The 21489-nt window shown below is 43.8% G+C and overlaps 1 protein-coding gene across 1 annotated transcript; it reads left to right on the plus strand.

The window, feature by feature from the left end:
- Positions 1-1981: 1981 nt before the first annotated feature.
- LOC101162938 (inactive carboxypeptidase-like protein X2) lies at positions 1982-20066 on the plus strand. The gene is made up of 20 exons (XM_011481421.3): positions 1982-2529; positions 7551-7754; positions 7852-7896; positions 8171-8239; positions 9436-9495; positions 9582-9638; positions 10256-10333; positions 10441-10550; positions 11222-11361; positions 13282-13366; positions 13442-13586; positions 14765-14844; positions 14937-15060; positions 15144-15340; positions 15499-15672; positions 15746-15871; positions 15944-16190; positions 17008-17147; positions 19086-19185; positions 19251-20066. Exons 1-20 carry the CDS (start codon positions 2277-2279, stop codon positions 19778-19780), a joined length of 2964 nt encoding a protein of 987 aa, XP_011479723.1. The 5' UTR covers positions 1982-2276; the 3' UTR covers positions 19781-20066.
- The last annotated feature ends 1423 nt before the right edge of the window (positions 20067-21489 follow it).

Consider the following 21489-nt stretch of genomic DNA (forward strand, 5'->3'; position numbering starts at 1 on the left):
CGGAAATCAGACCTTCAAACCAATTCCAGAAAACACAGAGGATCTGCTAGAAATCATCATGAGATGTAGATTTAACACAAACTTCACATACGAATGGAAAAAACTTTGATTATACTTCACTTTGAACGTCCCTGATAAAGTCTGGAAAACATCTGATCCCTGATTTTGTAGGAGAACTTCGCAGGCCAAGACAGAGAAGATGGAGCAGGTAGAGCAGACTGGGATGCTACGGATACACTGGATGTGACGCACGTTCAAGAACGCACATTTAGCCCGTGATGTTCACACCGGAGCAGCAGGGAGGGGCTTCTGTTCTTTTTCAGCTGTTCAGGGTTGGTGAGAAATGTCAAAGCGTTGGAAATCTGGTGATTCTCGCTTCAGGCTTTTTCTTTCACAGCTCGATTCTGATATATTAAAGACGCGGTGTCATAGAATTGTGGCCGGACACAAACCACATATATTAATATATATGATATAAATGATCAATTTACAAACGGTTGGCACTTCCGTGAATTAAAAGGGGCGCCATCCGTACATCACCACCAAATCTGAGTCCCTGATTGGTCAAAGTTCAACTAGTTTAACTTAGATCGCGTGTTCAATAGCCAGTTGTAAAAATGCAATGCGTAAACTCAAAAGATTTGAACACGGAACGCGCTATTTCGTGTGTTTACATAGACTTTTCATCATTTTCCAGGGTGGTGTGAATATAGCTTTAGTCTCAGTTCGTTTAAAAATATAAAGGATATAGACAATTGTGACTTATAGGGTCTGGTCATGCAAATCAACTTTTTGAGCTTTTAAGTGTCTTATAATGTTCTTTCCTCACAAAAAACAACCCAGTGGTATTTGGATCCATTCATTTCTGAGTATTCCTCTAAAATCCTGCTCTCTGAGCACCAGCCCCTCCCAACAAAAGCGAGTGGATTCTCACATTGTGACATCACAAAGTGGGGAACTGCCCCTCCCAGGAAGAGTCCGTGCTGCCAGCTCCGCCCCCAGGCTAACAGACATACCCACTTTCTCCGTGGAACTAGCTTTGTTCTTGGGCGAAACGTAGACACTCTGCCGTGGCAGGCTCTAGGATGACGTCATGAAATGGGCGGCACCACCAAGAGAGAAAGGCGGAGCCTCAGAGATCGAGTTGTCTTACGACCGAGTAGGAAAATGGGATACGAAAATAACTCATATTTCATTTAAAAATGTTTCTTTAGTGTAAAAGTTATTAATTATCAAATATATGGATATAGTTTACTCCGAAAGGCTTCAGAAAAGCAGGATATAGGACCTTTAACCATAACTACAAAAGTGGACTAAAAAAAAGATAATTTCTGAGGTTCAGACAGTTTAGAGATTATCGTGTCTGGATTAAAGTTATTTCCAATTTACATTATAAACATATGTGTTTTTTCTTCCAAAGTGATGCCAAACTAAATGACTTCATGTATGAAATGGTACATAATGGCACACGTGGTGAAGGGGTTTGTTTGTCTCTTAACTGCAGAGAATTCAGATAATCAGCAGAAATCAGATTTTTCCAAATTCTTTTGCCACAACTGGCTGCAGATGTTTGTAGAAATGATGCATAATAGAGAGATCCTCATTTCATGTTCTATAGCACATATATGTTGAAAAGGGTTAGCAGCAAACACTCCAGCGCATTGCAGTTATGAGGATTCTCCTCCTGAAAGCTTCACATCATTTCTGAGGAACTTACATGCTCAGTTTTGAAGTTTTATCTGAAACTGTAAAACTGTAAATCAACTCGGCTGGCTGCTTTAAAAAATGATGCTTACACCTTAAGTCCTTTGATTCTGCAAGGAAAACTTCTGACCCCAGGTTCAAGTTCTTCTGCGTTTATCTTCAAAGAATGAAAATAAAAAGGTCTCCCAAACTTTGCTTCTCTCCTCCTCCTTCCCAGGAATGTCACGAGATAGACGCTCCTCCCCTCTGCAGGGAGACGGGTGAGGGGAGAAAAGGGGGTAAAGGGCCATGAGGGAGAGATGTGGCTGCAGAATCGGTAGGAGGAACCGGGGAGGTTTTGTTCTGCAGCTGCACTTCCAGTCAGATGCCTTTCCTCCTCTGCAGGGCCGCCAGCCAGATCTCCACATTTTCTGCGACTGAGTCGACTAATCAAAGAGGAGGAAGCTCTCCAGACCTCCACCAGTCCGTCCCTCTCATGCCCACCTCTTGGCATCTGCAAGTCAGACACTGAGCTGTTTTCTCAGCTGGGGAGACATATTCTGCTGGAGCTCATCCTGTGTTTTGGTGGAGAGATGAGGGCCGAGGTGCTGCTCGTCTTTGTCGGGGCGACCCTCTGCTGCACCCCGGTCTGCACTCAGCAAGTAGACCCTGAGGAGAAGGAGCTCTCCAGGGACCTGGCTTGGGTCAGGAAGGCCGGGGGGCCGCTTGAAGAGGGCCAAGGAAGGGGCAAGGGGGACGCTGAGCTGTCAGACGAGCCGGCTGGAGCGGTGGAAGACGGGAAGACAAAACCAAAGAAGAAAAAAACTCCAGAGGAAATCGAGGCAGGTATGTGCAGATTCCCAACTCTGGAGAGAAAAAACGCCTTTCAGTGGGAGCTGAACCAGCAGCCAAAAACATAGTTAAGGTCCACAACAGAAGAAAGGTCAGTTTCATCCACATTTCTTTCATACGTACCTTCTTTCAAAAGAAGCGGAGCAGAGTTTTGCTTCAGTAAATCCTCAAAAAAGCTGCAAAGATTCAGTGAAAACTTTCAAATCTTTATTTACAACTAAAATGCTTTCCATGCTTGACTTTAGAACGCCAACATCTGCAGAAAGCAGTGACCCGGTTGAACTGAGTCAGAACCAAAGATGGATGCAGCTTCTTCACGGACTCAGATGTTCCTCAGCTGCTTCTGTCTTTGAAACATTTCTGTAAAATGCTCAGTTTTATGTATTTATTTGCATTTTCTTCAGATTTCTGTTTCCTGTTCGCTGCAGTGCTTTTGCACCTCACTGGAGAATATTCAGCCGCCCCACGATTAAACCCGCCTCGCTGACAGAAACTGAGAATCTGTCATGAGAAGGAGGGAACATCTGGGAAAAGTCTGAGCAACAGCAGAAAACTTTCCACAACCATGTTCCCCATAAATGAGCTTCCAGCCTCCCTGATGCTCTCAGGTTCAAACTTTCCGCTGCACGAAGCAAAACTGCTGATTCCAGTTACACGACGGCCCACAATTAACAAAAACCAGAAAGGTTTTTTTTTCCCTTTAAGCTTTGCGGAGCAAAAATTAATCATCGGCTCTGAGCTGCTGATCATTTCAGGACTTGAAGTTAAAACTTCTGTAACCCAGAACAACGTGTCTCCAGATGTCAAGGAGGATTCAGGATTAAAAACATCAACAAATCAGATGCAGCTGTATATAATCACCAGCCATACTTTAAGAGAAAACCAGATAACTACTAAAGAAATGAAGTCATGGAGAGGACTAATAGAGAGTGAATAAGCTGCAAATCTCTAGAGAAAGTCGTGTTCAAGGACTGAGCTGAAAATCAGAAATTAAGCAGCTTCTTTAAAAAGAAAAAAGGGTCAGGTAGCAGCGCTGGACTTAAAATGAACAACATACAGAATGGAAACAGACAAAGCTGCTTGGATGAGCGGCAAAATGTTTTAAAGAAGAGGATTTTAGGTCCAGTTGCGACGACGCGACTTCTGGGCAAGATCAGCTGGATGAGAGAACCTTCACCGACACACAAAACAAGCACCAATGTTCTGAGACAACGTGTCAAAGAGCTGAAATTCAGGGAAAATGCAGCTTTTATATCGCATACGTCATGTTTAAGGACTGAGCTAAAAGGCTCAGTGAAAAAGCTGCTCATTTAAAAAAAAAGTTAGGCAGCTGAGCTGGGCTGAAAAGAACAATAAAAACAGAAAATATTCTGGGAAATATGTGCAAGAGCTGAAATACAGTTAAAAAAAATGAGTTCATAGACTACAGAGTAAAAAACAGCCAACGTCTAAAGTTGTGTTCAAGGACTGAACGGAAAAAGTAAAATAGTGTATTTTCCAAAAATATCAGGCAAGCGCGCTGGGAAAAAACAAACAGAATACACAACAATTAAAACAGCAATTTTCCCAAAAAACATTTAGAAAAGAGCTGAAATTCAGTTAAAAAATTCTGTTTTCAAACAAAAGAAAACAAGTTTGAAAAAGTTAAAGAAAGTTGAGTTCAAGAACTGGGCTACAAGAAAAAGCAGCAGAAGAAAGTGGCGTTTAAGGAATAGGCAGAAAATTAGTGAAAAAGAAGCTTATTTTGAAAAACATTACAGTTATCTGGGCTTAAAATGAACAAAATACAGAACAAAAAAACTTTTTTTAAGAAATAGTTGTCAAACAGCTGAAATTCAGTAAAATTTTGGATTTTCTTAAATCATAAAAAGTCATGTTTAGGGACTGAGCTGAAAATCGGTGAAAAAGCTGCTCATTTTCAAATAATCAAGTAGCTAGGCAGGAATAAAAATGAATGAAATAGAAAACAGCAAAAACAGAAAATGTTTTAAGAAATTTGAGCAAAAAATCTGTTAAAAAGTAGCAGTTTTGAAATGATGGAAAGTTGAGTTCATGGACTGAACTAAAAAAGCAGCACAGCAGCTAAAATAGGGGCTCAAATTCAAGGAAAATGCCGTTTTCGTGTGATAAAAAGGGAGTTTTTGGACTGGACTGAAAGACGGTGAAAAGCAGCAAAAGTCAGTAAGTTCAGTACAAAGACTGGACCTGAAGGTTGAAACAAAAATGTAGGGGAAAAAACAAAACAAGTTAGCGTGATTAAAACAAAAGTCCCTTAAAATATAAGAAACTATTTGACACAATAAAAAAATTACGTCTTTTTAGAATAACAGGAATATTTTTTTCTGATCAAACATATGATTGTAGCCACAAACACCACTCCCTCCGGTTCTCCAGCAGCTCCTTTGGCTCCCGCATCCATCTCTAAACCCTTCTTCTGACTTTCATAACACCTCCTGGATCTCCTCCCTGTTGCACCCCTTTGCGCTCCTCTCGTCTCCATGGGGAGCAGCTTTCAGCTGTTCTGGAACTCGCGATCAGATCTTCTCCTGATCCGTTCATCTCCCCTGAGTCTCATCTGTTCCAACAGATTTCTGTTTTTTGATGTTTTTGCTGTTTTTAGAGACAGAAAGATGACCTGAGACATAAACCATTCATTATTTTTATAATTATTATAAAAAATGTGTTTTGAAATGGATATTAATGAGATTATAAAACATAAAAGACAGAAATTATTTAAAGAAAAGAAGCATCTACTACTGTGTAATACAGAAACTGTGGGCGACTGACTGAAACCCAGCAGTTCTGTGCGTTCAGGATGAGGAATGGCTGGACTGTGAATGAATGTAGGAGAAGTGGAGGACGACCTTCAGTGTTGGTGTTTGATGGGGGGTTTTCTCGTGAAGCTACAGCCTCTGAAACATCCCAAGAACGTGGGATGAACCTCAATTTAAGCTTTCAGCTTCATGTGAAGTTTGTCATCAGACGCCTGAGGGGGCAGCAGGGAAAAATACAGAGTCCCAGATCGCCTCCATAAATGTGGTATCCATCAGACCTGATGGGGGGGTTAAGTTGTGTTGTTGTTGTTGTTGATCCATATTGAATTTAGACAATCTGGAGATATTTAGGGCACAAAATAAGTAATAGATAACATATGTACTATGGGAAAATGTAAAAAAAATTAAATTAAAATACATTGTGGTTCTTTAAATGGTTCATTTTTAGCCTCAACTAATTAAAAATAATAATAATTTATAATATATATATATATATATATATATATATATATATATATACATATATATATATACATATATATACATATATATAATTCTGGGGCCTATCCCAACTTGACCACACTAGCCTCAACGGCTAGTTTAAATGAAACCAGAAAACTTTTAGACACATTTGTACAGAAAACCTGATCATGTATGGTTGCTTAGCAAAAAGTTATGTTTTGTTTTCACCAAGGTAAGAAAAATGCAAAACTTAACCCAACGTTTGAGTTCTTCATTTTTGGATTCAAACTAACCAGGAAAGAATTAGGAAGAAAACATGTTTTTTATTCATGTTATTTTAACAAGCGTTTTTCAAACCCAGAAGTAAGACGACACGATCACTGAGGCTCCGCCTTTTGCTCCTTGTGGGTGCCGCCCATTTTGTGACGTCTTCCCAGAGTCGGCCACAGCAGCGTGTCTGCGTCTCTCCCACGAAAATAAAAAACATCCAAACTTTTGCAAAGATTGATGTGCATATTTTAGTTTAGCCAATCACCACAACCTCCACGGAGAAAGTGGGCGTGTGTTAGCCTGGGGGGCGGGGCTGGCAGCGCACACTCTTCCTGGAAGGGGCGGTTCCTCACTTTGTGATGTCACAATGTCATAACTTCCTAGTTTTCACAGGTTGGGAGGGGCTGGTGCTCAGAGAGCAGGTATTTAGAGGAAGACTCAGAAATACGTGAATGGATCAAGATACCACTTTGGGGTTGTTGATAGTGACGAATGAACATTCTAATACACTTAAAAGCTCAAAAGGTTGATTTTGACGCCACTATGGAATGGGGTGACAGCTGGGCAGCCACAGGGCAGTGGCAGCCAGATCTCCAGCCGTCTATATCAAATGCCACTGCCCCCCAGCCGCCCAGTAGCCTGGGGGTACATAAAAAGTGGGCCATTCTGTGGGTCACTGGTCTCTCACTGTGTGACCTTGAAATGTGCCTGGGTGGCCACTGATCAACTTCTAGAAAAAAATCATCCAGTTGTTGAAAAATTTGACATTTTTCTTAAAACCTCCGGCGTGTAAAAATGTGACTGCTGCCTACCGATAACAAAATGTTGCCAAATGACCACCTGCTGGATTTACTTGTATTAAGGTGGCTGTGTGGTGGCATTTTGGGGATATGTGATCGTAGCATTACATTAAGAAACCGCTGGTTGGAATCCTTTCTGTGGGTTTATCCGGCTTCCCAAACTCCAACAATGTGAATCAACTAGAGTGCCTCCCAAGACTGCGAACCCAATCCCTGCCTGGGATGGGATTGGCTACAGCAACCCTGAAATAGATTTGAAATATAGATCCTGGTCTCATTCTTTTTGTTCACGAGTTTGCAGCAAGAATCCTCTAAAATATCAATATCATGGTATAATAAAGCAACATTTACATGTTAATCAGCCCTTATTTAAGTATAAAATAGAACAATATTTGACACGTTCTGGAATACGTTTGGTTTTAAAAGTAGAATTTCCTGTTTTTGTGGCTCAGACAGCTGAGGAATTTCACCATTTCGGAGTCTTTTCATTTGCTTTGGAACAAATGAAGACACATGTGTTTCAGATTGATGACTGCTTTAAAAACATCGGCATGGCTATAAAGAAAACTGTGGAAAAACATTCTATAGTTAAACGTCATGTAGAGCCACAATAAAAATGTTTCAAGAAGCTACAAATCTGCTGCTCTTTATGTCTTCATGCACTCCGCATTCTGCTCCTAATTAACCAAATATTTCTGTCTGTCTGCAGCCAGAGCGAAGAAGGCTGCAGAGAAAGAGGCCAAAGCCAAAAAGCAGAAAGGTCCTAAACCCACCAAAAAGCCCAAACTGCCAAAACCAACCAAGAAACCAAAACCAACCAAGAAACCAAAACCCACCAGGAGGCCGAAAACGACGACCACAGCACCTCTAGACGAGGAGGAGAGACTGCTGATCGAGCTGGGCCTGAAAACACGTGAGAATGTTTTAGATTTACCGTACAAGAACACAGGAGGAGAATTTCAGGATCATGTCGGGTTAAATAAGTTGAAAACTTTGCTTGACATTCACAGCGATTGAACCTTCAACTCCTGAGGAGCCTACTGAGCCTGGTCAAGGTAAGACTCTGGATGCCCCCCACCACCACATGGTACATTCCATGTTTTTGTTGAGACACTCAAACTTCCTCTGGAGTATTTCTAAGATGATGTTTGAGGTTCGCATAAAAGGACAAGAGTTCCCGACATCCGTCTTCAGATAAATCCAATCCATTATTATTATTATTTTTCTGACTTTTAACAGACATTCCAGTGATTCGTTAGGTTCCACTCAAGCGTTCTCTTTTTCCTGAGCAAGAGAAAAATGAAGGTCTTGATGAGTTTCTCTTCACAGATGAGCCAACAGTTCGACAGACAGACCAGAAAGAAATCGCAACCACGGAGGTCATCATGTACATACCAGGTAACCTCAGTGAACGGAGTTCTTCTGACCATCAAGCCTATTCATTTGGTACAAAAACGAAGGAAAATATAGGCGATCGGTTTGAAGCAGAAGATGAAATTACCAGTAGAGTTTCTTGAACTGGAGTCCTCTTGCATCGCTCTTCAGATGGTTTTGCTTTGATCTTAGCCCAACTCTTAGACCTTGGTCGATAGTTGAACCTCAGATTTAGGAACAACAGTCCGGTTGGAACAGTGGACCAGCTCTACACTCTCTTTAGGGTGCTGGAGGGTTCGTAGAAGTTCGCTTATCCAGTCCACATCTGTTTGGTGGATTTGGAGGAAGCCTTCGATCCTGTGCCGTCCAGTGGAGGCCGCTCTGGGAGTATGGGGTACGGGAAGCTTAGCTAAGGGTTGTTCAGTCTCTGTTTGACCAGAGTAAACCGGAGCTTGGTTTGCGTAGCCAGCAGTAAGTTGGACCTGTTCCCGGTGCATATTGGACAGGACTGCCCTTTATGACAGATTCTGTTCATAGTCTTTATGGACAGAATTTCTAGACACAGCCAGAGACCACAGGGGGTTTGGGGGACAACAGGATTTTTTCTCTGATCTTTGCAGATGATGTTGTCCTGTTGGCTTCATCTAGCCAGGACTTCCGCCATGCATTGGGGTGATTCCCGGCCGAGTGTGAAGCGGCTGGGATGAGTGTCAGGAAGTCTGAGGCCATGTTTCTTGACCTGAGAAAGGTACTTTACCATCTCTGGGTGGGTGGACTGCTCCTGTCCCAGGTAGAGGAGTTGAAATATCTTGGGGTCTTGTTCAGGAGTGAGGAAAGATTGGAGCATGAGATCAACAGGCGGATTGGAGCGGCATCCGTAGTGATGTGGTCGCTGTACCGGTTTGTTGTGGTGAAGAGAGAGCTGGGACAGAAAGTAAAGCTCTCGGGTGGCCTGGGAACACCTTGGGGTCCCCCCAGAGGATCTGGAGAAAGTGGCCAAGTAGAGGGAAGTCTGGGGATCTATGCTTAGACTACTGTCCCTGTTACCCACTCCCAGATGAGTGGAAGAGGATGGATGGATGGATGGATGCTTAATTCTAACAAACAGTTTGATGTTTTTATTTTTACCCTTTGATATAACACAAAACTGTTGACATGATTTGAGTTTAGACTCAATAAAGAAGTATGACAACATTTTCTTATCTTATCTTCCACTTCAGAGGAAACTACCTCCGTTCCATTCAACGGCTCCTGGTATGAAGAGTACGACTACACCGACTGTGCGTCTGCGTTCGGCAACAATGATAATGGTTTACCATCACCAGGAACGAGTCGGTCTAATCTGTCTCTCATTCTCTCACCACAGTGGCAGTGAAAAAACAAGAAGAGGAAGAAAGAGAGCGAAAGGAAAAGGAAGAAAAAGGTTCTTGCTTCACTTTGTTCCTGTAACCCTTGTGCTTTCCAATGGGGTCAAGAAGAGCATTGACGTGTTCTCCCTACCATGAGAAAGGTGGAAAGATTTCATGACACCAGTGAGGTTCACAAATCATTGAAGAAAAAAGGTTCAACACATTGTCTTGTGGGGTCTAGATGATCCAACTCCCAATGTTAGTGTCTAGGATAGCACAAGGGTTAATGACCGTTTAGATGCGAAGGTTTCTGGTAGATAACCCGCCATTTTTGCGCCACCTTCTCCGTCAATCCGATTCAGCGGTTGATTCAGCGGTCACTTCCATGCTAACTAACCACTGCTGACTCTAACACAAGAACTGCACCAAAACTCTAAACCAAAAGAAGCAGATTGGACCAAGAAGAAATGAAAGTCCGGTTAGATCATTTCCATTTTATACTGTTTAAGAATCCCTTTTAAACGTGGACACGTCCAGAACGATTCTTATGTCTTTCACCCAGACACTTTCAGGGGATTTCCTTTGGCCAAACAGAAAAGTCTGGATGGGGTTTTAAGATTCTAAAGACTGAAACACAACAGATAAGAATACTAAGAGTTCACCTAATTATTTTCTATTTTTTCCCTGAAAGCCAAGCAGCTGAGGAAGAAGTGGGAGGAAGAGGAAGAGGAGAGACTGAGGCAGACTTCAGCGCCAGCAAAACCAAAAGGTTTGAAAGCTCGTCAGATATGACTCCACGAATCAGTGAAGTCTCTGGTGTTTCCTCCATCTGTTTCATCCTTGTTCCTGAGGATTTGTGTCTGTTTTTCCCGTCAGACTGTCCTCCTCTTGGCTTGGAGTCTCATCGAGTGGAAGACGACCAGCTGCTGGCGTCTTCCCAGTCTCACCATGGCTTCTCTGCTCAGAGAGGACGCCTCAACATGCAGGTTCTCCCCAGTACAGAACTATCTTTTCCACCACCACAAAGACTTTTGACATTTTCCAGATGAATCCAAAGCTAAACTTACCGTGGCCTCAGACACCTTAACCCTTTGTTGTGCATCACATGTGGCAACTATGAGCTGCAGCAGACTCACCACAAGGGATTATTTCTCAAAGCTAGTGAGAAACCACAGATAAAGCATGGAAGTTTTGATTTTCTTCAAAAGCATGAGGTCCTGAATATAGTGCCCACTGTTGGGGGTGTGGAGGGGTTCTATAAGAAACACCAGCTGTTTATTTCTCTATAGAAGTCTACGGAACAAGTGGATACTTCCTGTTTGGAATGCTAGGGGGGAGTGGTCACTCAGTCCACTTCTCAGATACAGTCAATGTAAAGGAGCGAGTTTAATTTCAAATTCTTTATACGCATAAACACATAGCTTCACATTTAGCTTGAATATTTCACAAGAATCCTAGAGGTATACAACTGCATCATCGTCATAAAGTTTGTCTTTTATCTGAAGCCAAAAGGAATTTTCTCCTGTAGGTCACATGGTTCCAAATGAATAATGTAGTGGATGTAGTGCAGAAACAAGATTCATCACAGACACTCATGCTAAAAAGGAGTAAACGTGGGAGGAGGAAGCAGAGACTGATTTCTGGGTTCTGTGTACAGAGCACCAACGATGAAGATGACATTTATGGAGGTGCGTGGTGCGCAGAGACGGAGGAGAAGGAGCACTGGTTTGAAGTGGACGCCCGCAGAGAGGTGGAGTTCAGTGGAATCATCACACAGGGGAGGAATTCAGAGAAGCAGTGAGTATGAGGCGTTAAAATGAACACGACAAACTGCTACAGTTTAGTGTTTAAATGACGAGAAAACAGTTTTTACAAAAGCTAATGTGTTGACATGTGAAACAAAACAAAAAAACACAAATGAGTCTTAATTAGTATCAAATGTTTCTGAAAACAAAAACTAATCCTTATCAGACTAAGCGAATAACAGAAATCCGTCTATTTTGGTTTAAGGATTAAAAAGTGCTGCACCTGCTTGGCGTTGTTCTACAGCCACTACTGTGCCTACTGTACAGATGAGAATTGGTCATAAGTGAATATACATGGAAAAAGTGAGAAATGTTGTGAACTTCACGTGAAATTTTCACAGATATATCACAAATGAAGCACATTAAAACCACGCAAAGAACACGTAAACCAACGTAAAACAGAACCGTGCGTGAATATTGTGTAGTTTATATGCAATTTATCAGTGATTCGTGCATTAATTACGTAATTTTAACGTGGCACGTCCGAGATATAAAAGTTATACATCGGTGGTTCATGAGTGAAAAGTCCGTTAGACACTGGTGGAACAACACAAATTCGCTTATGCATCTTGCAACAATTACGTAAGATTTGCACTATAATTGTGCATAAAATATATAAAATTCGCGTAAACTGTTCAATTGTGAACAGCTCAAAACCAAATTCACATAAAGACATGTTGGCTGAAATCCTCAATGGACATCTGCGCGCATCGACGAATGACAAACGCAAGAAACACTTGTGAATTACAGAAATCACACATGGATCACGAAAGACCGAAACTTCATACATCAAAATGTATGAAGTGGCTGTGTGACGCGGCCTTGAGAGAAGACAGCTGGTGTCAAGGAGGGAACCCCATCATGATCCTGGAATCTACCATCCTGCCATTTTTCCAGCTCTCTGCTGCAGATTACCTGGATCAGGTATGATCAGGTAATCAGAATAAGCGCCTTAGTCAGGCGATCAGCACAAAGCAGTTTAGAGAGATCTGGAAAACAGCAGGGTGGTAGATCTCCAGGAACAGGATTGGGCAGTCCTGTGTGTAGCGCTGATGTTCCAGTTGAAGCCTCCAGAGGGGCCGATAGGCTCAGGACACGTGCGTTCAAGAACGTCCTAAACCCTCATTCAAGAATGCGGTGGAATCGACATTTATGTTGTTCACGCTGGACTTTTTCTTTTTCTTTCACAGCTCGATTCTGCTATAGGAAAGAGTCAGAATTGTGGTCGGGCACAAACCCCACTGATTAATATCTTCTTCATGATCATTTTACAAACGGTTCAGTGAATCAAAGGGGACACCATCCCTTCCTCACTACCAAACCTGAGTCTCTGACTGACCAAAGTTCAACTGGTTCAACCGTTAATGTGCGTTCAATGTGCAGAGCATCACGCAAACACGAAGAGTTTGAAACGCAGAGGCCCTGAAACGCACATTTACACCCGTTTACATAGACTTTTTACGTGAATGCAGCTAAATAAATAGGCCACAGTCCGTTTCATTGTTTGCATGTTTGTTTATTTTTTCAAAATAAAGAAGAATACCACCTTCCTTTCTTGGTTTCCTTTTGAACATTTCACTTTTATTTTCTGAAATTACTTCTTTTATTTATATTTTTGTTTTGGAATTTTGTCTCAATGTTTTAATTTTCTTTAGTATTTAATTGCTTTTTTATTGCTGTTGTAATCTTTAATATGTTGTTGCGTGGACTGATTTGCACTTCAGGGCCGCCGTAGGTTTAAGTTTGTTTTTTTTTCCAATTGTGATTGAATTTTTGATAAATCTATTCCATTCTTCTTCTTCTCCTTTTCCCTTCGGGGTCGCCCCAGCAAATCAGTTTCCTCCCTTAAATCCTTTCGTTCATGAGCCTGAAGTGGCGTTTGTTCGTGGATAACAATCACTTGTCGTTTCAGAGAGGATTTCGTGTCGTCCTTTTTCGTGGCCTTCAGTAACGACAGCCGTGATTGGACGGTGCTGCATGATGGCTACGCTGAGTGGGTGAGCAGAACACCAAGTCAATGTGACGCTCAAACATGGTAGCAACCAATCACAGTCGCTTGTCCCCTCCTGCAGCTGTTCTACGGCAATGTGGACAAGGACACGCCTGTGATGAACCAGTTGGCTGCTCCGGTGGTTGCTCGTTACATCCGCATCCTGCCTCAGAGCTGGAACGGCTCGCTGTGTCTGAGAGCGGAGATCCTGGCCTGCCAGCTCCCCAGTCAGTCAACAGAACCCCTCCTGTCCGAATTTGAGCTGCATCCGCATATTTACAGGCCTCGAACTCTGACCCCGCAAAAATCTCTGTTCTGTCTGAGCAAGCAAACACTGAAAAAAGTCCACATGTGGAAAGGGATGGCCTTTAGACCGCTCACACTCAACTAAAAAGCCCGTGTTGACCCGTTTGGGTTCTGCAGGATTTAGGCTGTCCAGGTCCGTGGAGGGTTACAGAGAGGGGCAGCCACATCTTAAGGGGTGCGCAGGGGTCTCTTTCCGCTCCCTTGAGGCTCATACACCCACCTCAATGGAACGTACCATTGTTGTGCCAGTGGTAGACGTATTGTGAAGTATTGGAAGGGCTAATGGAAGTTCCAGGCACCCTCTGACCTACAGGTGTTGCTGTCGTACGGTTGTGATAAAGGCTTTAATCATTTCAGTCTGATTCCAGTCAGGATTCTAACAAGGCCGCTCCAAAGTCTTCATTTAGTTTTTTCTTAAACTTTTAACACCAGAGACGATCTTAATAACACACGCTCTGTGAAATACCTTGAATCTTTGACTGTTTATGCCGTGAAGCAGCAGATTCACAGATGCTTTTCACATCGGCTTTGCACCGACGTGCAGTACATCACTCAAGTGTTGCATGTCGGTTCAAAGCTGCTTTTCTCCGCTTTAGAATCCGCTGGAATAACGTTAATTGCGTAAATGGTTGAAGAGTTACGGTAGTCGAAAGGAAAAGAAAAAAAAAGTTAACCCTTCAGAGGTGGACCAGCTGGTGTGATTTGGATCAGAACCAGAACCTGCTTCCGTTTCAGCTTAAAATCAAAGGGTAGATTCACCAAAATAAGGCCTCCATGTCTTGAAAGAGCAAAACAGCCTCAGACCATCACACTCCCACCACCATGTTCAACTGTTGGTGTGACCTTTTCCTGAAACGCCGCCTTCCAGTTCAGGTTTAGCAGGACGAACATCTTCCAAAAGGAACCACTATGACCTCCCTGATCTACAGAAGAGTTTCCCCAAAGTCCTGAGGGTCACCAAGAGGTTTTCTGTCAAAAAAATGATTCTTTGTAGCTCCAAAATGTTTTGGTCTTGAACTTCTGAACCTGCTCCATCTTCATTCAGAAGACAGGTGAGAAGATGGAGCAGAACAATAAAGTTTTTCTGCTGTCCTTCCAGGCAGCTTCCACAGTGAGAATGAGGTCAACTCCTCTGATGATCTGGACTTCAGACACCACAACTACAAGGAGATGAGGCAGGCGAGTTTGTTCAGGAGAGTTATTGGTTTATGAGGTCAGGATTAGACAAACGGAACAAAATAACCGTTCATTTGACATCTCCTCTGCTAAAGATGATGAAAACTGTGAACGAAGAGTGTCCCAACATCACCCGGATCTACAACATCGGCAAGAGCTCGAACGGCCTGAAGATGTACGCCATGGAGATCTCCGACAACCCCGGCGAACACGAGACGGGTGAGGGTTTCTTCTGCGGGGAATTTTAAGAATGTAAAAAAAAAAAATGCTTACAACCCGCGAATCAAATTTATCACCTCCAGGTGAACCGGAGTTCCGCTACACAGCCGGTCTCCACGGTAACGAGGCGCTGGGTCGGGAGCTTCTCCTGCTGCTGATGCAGTTCTTGTGCAGAGAGTACAAGGACGAAAATCCCAGAGTGCGCCGCCTGGTGGACGGAGTCAGGATTCACTTGGTGCCGTCGTTGAACCCAGACGCTTATGAGCTCGCCTACGAGATGGTAAACCGGCGCCCTCTGACCTCAGAGCAAAGACGGAAATTTGATAAATGTACTTAAAATAATGTGACATTTTTACTAAATCGGGAGGCTACAGTCAGGCTTCTTTCACCTCTTGGCGGTGTGCGCCTCCTCACGCGGTCCTCCCTGATGTCCCACAGGGTTCTGAGATGGGAAACTGGGCTTTGGGCCACTGGACGGAAGAAGGTTACGACATCTTTGAGAACTTCCCGGACCTGAACAGCATCTTATGGGGCGCCGAGGACAGGGACTGGGTTCCCCGGATCGTTCCAAATCATCACATCCCCATCCCAGAAAACTTCTTCAACGGTTCCGTGAGTCGGTTTGTCGACAGCGCCCGAAACCTCGACTTTCACGCAGTTTTCACCTCATGTCCGGTTTTTCCAGCTTGCAGTGGAGACCAAAGCCATCATTTCCTGGATGGAGAGGAACCCGTTTGTGCTGGGGGCTAACCTGCAGGGGGGGGAGAAGCTGGTGGTGTACCCCTTCGACATGCAGCGGCCCCCACAGTCTGTAAGAGAAGACCCAGTATGAACGCGGTAGTTAGCTTTGAGACGCTTATTCTGAGCCACATTGATGTTCAAGCTCACAGACAACCGGCGCTGGAGGGTGAACTCGGAGATGAACGAGGAGTCGTGGGCCCGCATCCAGCGGCAGAACATGGGGGCCCTGAGGGAGACGCCGGACGACGCCATGTTCCGCTGGCTGGCGATGTCGTACGCCCACAGTCACCTGACCATGACGGAGACCTACAGAGGATCGTGTCACGGTGATGACGTCACTGGTGGGCAGGGCATCAGCAACAGGGCGGGCTGGAAGCCGGTGGTGGGCAGTAAGTGGGCAGAGAGTCACTAACTTTTGGACTAGCGATCATGAAAGATTTTGGACAGTAAACTAGCAAGAGAGAGCGTTTACCAACGTCTACGATGTCATGTAGTTTAACGGATGTAAAAACGGCACCGCTTCCCTCACAGACGGGTCAGATGGGGGCATGACCCTTCCTCATTTAGTGTATTTGCCCAAATACAGATCCATTCAGACCAGCATCTCTTTTTCAAGGTCCATCTGTCAAAGAGGTCAGTACAAAAACAGAACCGGAGCTAAAAATACTATAAAAGACGGATGCAGAGATTTAACTGGAACAACCAGGTGTCCATTAAGTAACCACGCCCCTATTTTAGAATTTTTTTAACTAATATTTTAAACAATGAACTTTCATCTATCTATTGTGGATATTAAACCTCCAACAGAAGTGAAGGACCTATCAGAAGGCAGATTTGCATCGAAGTGAATCGGAAAAAGCTCAAACCAGACATAAACATTTGGAGTCATAAGCCAGAAGATGTTCTTAACTGTGTTTGTGCAGCAGCTTTAAATCCTGAAGGTCTCAGTGGCAGACGGACGGTGTGTGTTGACGAAATGCTGCTCTAGTTATTCAGTCTAGAAAGTCTTATTACGAATAAGGGGGTTTGCTTCTTTTGATATCATGGAAAGCGGGTCTAAAGTCAACATGTCACATCTAAATCCATCTTTTAAACCTGTTCCGGTTTCATCTGGACACAGTTTTGTCTCCTGGATGATCAGTTTAACGGACAACAGTCCGCGTTCCTCTGGTCTTTGACGATGATGTCAACCCGCTTCTTCCTCAGGCATGAACGACTTCAGTTACCTGCACACCAACTGCTTTGAGCTCTCCATCTTCCTGGGATGCGACAAGTTTCCCCACGAGAGCGAGCTGCCTCTGGAGTGGGAGAACAACCGCGAGGCTCTGCTGTCCTTCATCGAGCAGGTGAGCGCCGGACAGATTTGAATACGAGGGGGGGGCTTCCAGGTTTTCTGCTCTGTAACTGTTTTTTTTTTTTATGTTCTGACCCTTAAGGGTCAAACTCTCCATTTGTTTACTGAATAACTGAAATAACTTGATAATTTGACATCTTTTCATCTTCTGTGAAACATCATAATAGCTGCGTTTCCGTTGGCTATTGTGCAAAATGGATTTGTGATAAATTCTTCCAACGGAAACACGACCAAAAAAAAAAAAAAACTTGCATGTATCAAAAAAAAAATTGCTCTTGGAGGTCTTTGAGGCGTATCCAAACTGTCATGTTTCCCATAACTGCAATGAAAACAATTTTTTTCGAAATAAATGAGTCATGTGACCAACAACCAGATGGCGATGCGCTTCTTGGTAGGAAATGGCGGCCTTGGGCGTTGCACGGCGGGCGCCACCAGAGCTCCCCCAGCATCACACAGCTCATCAAAAGTTGATGTGGAATTATTGGATCCACAGCTCCTCTGAAAACCTACATTTCCCAAAATGCCTTTTTCCGTAGCCCCTCCCATCCACGTGTAAGGAGCTCGCCGCTCCACAGCCTGAAGAAGACGCCGCCGTCTCCTTTGAGAGATGATGATGAGCACTAGAGTGACAGAAATTTGAATGTATCTGCTGTCAATCAGTTGTTCCCATCCGTTTGCCGTGTTTCTGAATGACTAATCGTGTGAGTTGGTTTGCGTTTAATCTCATAATTAGGATTTAATGGAAACAGTGTTAAAATTGTGTTTTTTTCTGACATTTCTAGAATTTAGATTAAGTTTTGAGCATAATGGAATCACAGCTAATTTGGGACCTGCTGGTTGTTGCTGATGCTGCTCACCTGGATCAGGTTGTGGACTCAGCTCACCTGATCATGTGATCCAGGTGTTCTGCCGCCCTTAGGGATGGCTGGACCACAACCAGGACGGTGGAACCCGAGGGCCGGAGTTTGGCTGCTTGTTTCTGGCAGTTGATTTACAAATGTTTTGGCGGAGAGAAAGTCACCAAAGTTTTTAAGCCTCCATTTGATCATAAACGAGGCGGCACAGTTACTGTCCGTCAACAAAAGGACTTACGAACCGAACGAACTAAAAAAAAAAAAAAAAATCAGGCTTTCTGTTCATGAACGACGTAGTAGAAGTTCTCCTCACTTAATGACCAGAAGAGAACCGTCCAGTTTTCGTCTTTTTTCATGCTTTTAGTTTGAGCTCCATTGAGGTAACAGTGCCCCCCTGTGACTAGGTGTTGTAACTGCGTGATTTTTCTGGATTCATGAAAAAGCAAAACCATCGCCTGTATCAAAGAACTGGACTGAGTGAGAAAATGAGTAACCTCTGGCTCCAACCAAATGAAGTCGATTCAGTCGCCATTTTCCCACGATACGGACACCGACGCGCTGGAGCCAATCAGGAGTGAGCTTGTTGGAAGGCCACACCCATCACTTCAAAGTGGGCTACCTGATATTTGTCAAACATTTTGAACGTTGGGGGCCAGCAGGCTCCACCCACTTTTATTAGGAGATCTGATTGGTCCGTTTATAACTTGAACTACAGAAAAAGAAAATCATGAAAAAAAAATTATTAAGATATAAAAAAAAAAGAGCAAGAATTGTTATTCTGACCAATAGAGGGAATAACAGCTGTTTGTTTCTCTTTAGAAGTCTACGGTATTTTGCCAGTACTTCCTGTTTGGAACGCCAAGGGGGCGGAGTCACTCAGTCCAGGTCTCATATATAGTAATTGGGGGTGGGGGGGTGTTTCTAGGTGATCCATTAATAGAAAGAGAGCAGAGGTATTCTAGTGGAAACCCTAAACTGTTCCAATCCCAACTGTGCAGAAACATCAGCACTGTGGGATTGTGGGAAACCTCAGACAGAAGTCTCTGCCGTTTCTCCTGAAGTCTTTGCTCTGACAGGTGAATCGGGGGATTAAAGGTGTGGTGAAAGACGTGGAGGGAAACCCGCTGCCCAACGCCACCATCTCTGTGGAGGGAATCCAGCACGACGTCAGAACCGGTAAGAAGAGAAGAACCGTTGGTTGTTTTTCACACCGACCCCGCCTGACCCCTGTGCCACCGCAGCTGCAGGCGGGGACTACTGGCGCCTCCTGAACCCCGGAGAGTACAAGGTGACGGCGAAAGCCGACAACTACACCCCCCAGACCAGGCTGTGCCTGGTGGGGTACGAGCCCGGAGCCACGCCCTGCAGCTTCACCTTAGCCAAGTCCAACTGGAGCCGCATCAAACAGATCATGGCGCTGCGCGGCAACAGGCCCATCCGGCTGGTGAAACGCCCACCCAGGACTACGCCGCCCCCCAGCACCACCGCTGCCACCGAAACGCAGGCCACCTCCCACAACGCAGACCGACTGAGGCGCCTGCGACTCATGCGTCTGCGCAGACTGCGTCAGCAGCAGAGGTCACGCGTGTTCAGAACCACAACAGCAACAACAACCACCACCACCACCACAACTGCGGCGCCAAAAACCAAGACGACCACCTCCTGGTACGACTCATTCAACGACAACTGGCTGACGGAGAACCCGCTGGACATCATCAGCTTCGACTCTCAGCCCACGCAGGACTATCCGTTTGAACTGACCATCGACTGAACCGCAGAGGCGTCTCCGAAACCAACAAACATGGAGAGGCACAAACACAGATTCCTGTAAAACGCCTCCTCTCAGAAGACGGAACCGTTATGTTTGGGGCATTTAAAGGAAGTATTTTATGAAAAAAACAGTCTCTGCAGAGCAGAAACTTCAGCAGGAAATGAGAACTTCCACAACATTTTCTGCTTCCCGTCACCTTTTTTAGATTAAGTGTAATAGCAGGCTTCGGTTCAACTGATTTATTCTGTTATGCAGCGCTTTAAATAAAGTTATTTTTGAAGGAAAATGTTTTTTACGTTAAAGGGCCTTTATCATGTAAAATTAACCCTGAGCGTTTCAATGAACTATAATAATCATTCCTCACAAATAAAAAAAACTCTGACATCACAAAGTGGGGAACCGCCCCTTCCAGGAAGTGTGCCAGCCCCGCCCCCAGCCTAACAGACACACCCACTTTGTTTGTGGAGCTAGTGGTGATTGGCTAAAATCTTTAATTTTCTATGAACAAAATGCACATCCATCTGGTTGGATGTTTCTCGTGGGAGAAAGACACGCCGCCGAGGACGACTTTAGGTTGAGTTCAAAAAATGGGCGGCACCCAAAAGACGCAAAAGGCGGAGCCTCAGAGATCGAGTCGTCTGGATTCTGAACTGCAAAAATCATACACTTAATTAAAAAAAAATGGTTCTTTGGTGGGCCGACGGTAATAAATCATAAATATGGATATAGTTTACTCTGAAAGGCTGAGAATAGACTGATATAAACCCTTTAAAGAAAGTGATTAGAGAAAGAAACAGAGTTAAAATGCTGATTTTAGATAAACTTAATAAAGCTTATTTTAAATTAAAATTTAAAGTGTTTTACGCCGCTTTATTTTTATTTATACCATGGTCCGGTTGAATACTCGATTCTGATTGGCTGCTGGGTATGCGTTAAAACCTGATAACCGCACGGTGAAAAAAGAAGTTCCGGTCGGCTAGCTTAAATGATTTGTATCACTGCGCCGGCTTCTGTAAAACAACCTTTTGCTTCATCATCTGGGCAAAAACAAGCGGTAAGCGATTAACTTTCCCTCTGAATTGATGCTTTATTCAACCCATCGGGACGATCAGCATATATATATCGCCGAATCTTAACTGCAGCGGTGGTGCTGCGCGACGCGGACTATATGTTACGTGATGCGGCGCATCGCGCCGCATCACGTAACATATAGTACGCTGTTTATGAGAAAAGTGATACAAATCGAAAAAAAAAAACAAGAATTAAGGACTAAAACCTGGTTAATATGTATTGCTTTTGTAAGTGACCATGGTATAAGCGGGTTAATGGCCTTCGAAGTGTGCGGTTACTACTTTTTAACGCACTTCGCGGAAGCAACCGTCCTCCGCTCAGGCTTCCACGGCGTGCGTTAAAAAGTAGTAACCGCACACTTCGTCGGCCATTAACCCTTACATAACCTTTATTTGTCCAGGCAAGATGATTAAGAAGAAAATTATTAAATAACATTATTTTCTACTGTCATGGCACAGAGCTTCTTAATCTACAATAATTTTCTTATTTAATGTTTTTTAATCAACATTTAGGCTAAATTGAAGTAAAGGTTTATTTCCAAAGAACAGTCAGCAGTAAAATCGCTATTTTTCTGTTTCTATGAATAAAACTCACCCGGTTTGCAGTTCCGGTTTAGAAAAGACCAAACATGAAAATTC

The sequence above is a fragment of the Oryzias latipes genome, chromosome 12 (genome assembly GCF_002234675.1).
Source record: "Oryzias latipes chromosome 12, ASM223467v1".
In the NCBI taxonomy this organism is placed as follows: Eukaryota; Metazoa; Chordata; class Actinopteri; order Beloniformes; family Adrianichthyidae; genus Oryzias; species Oryzias latipes.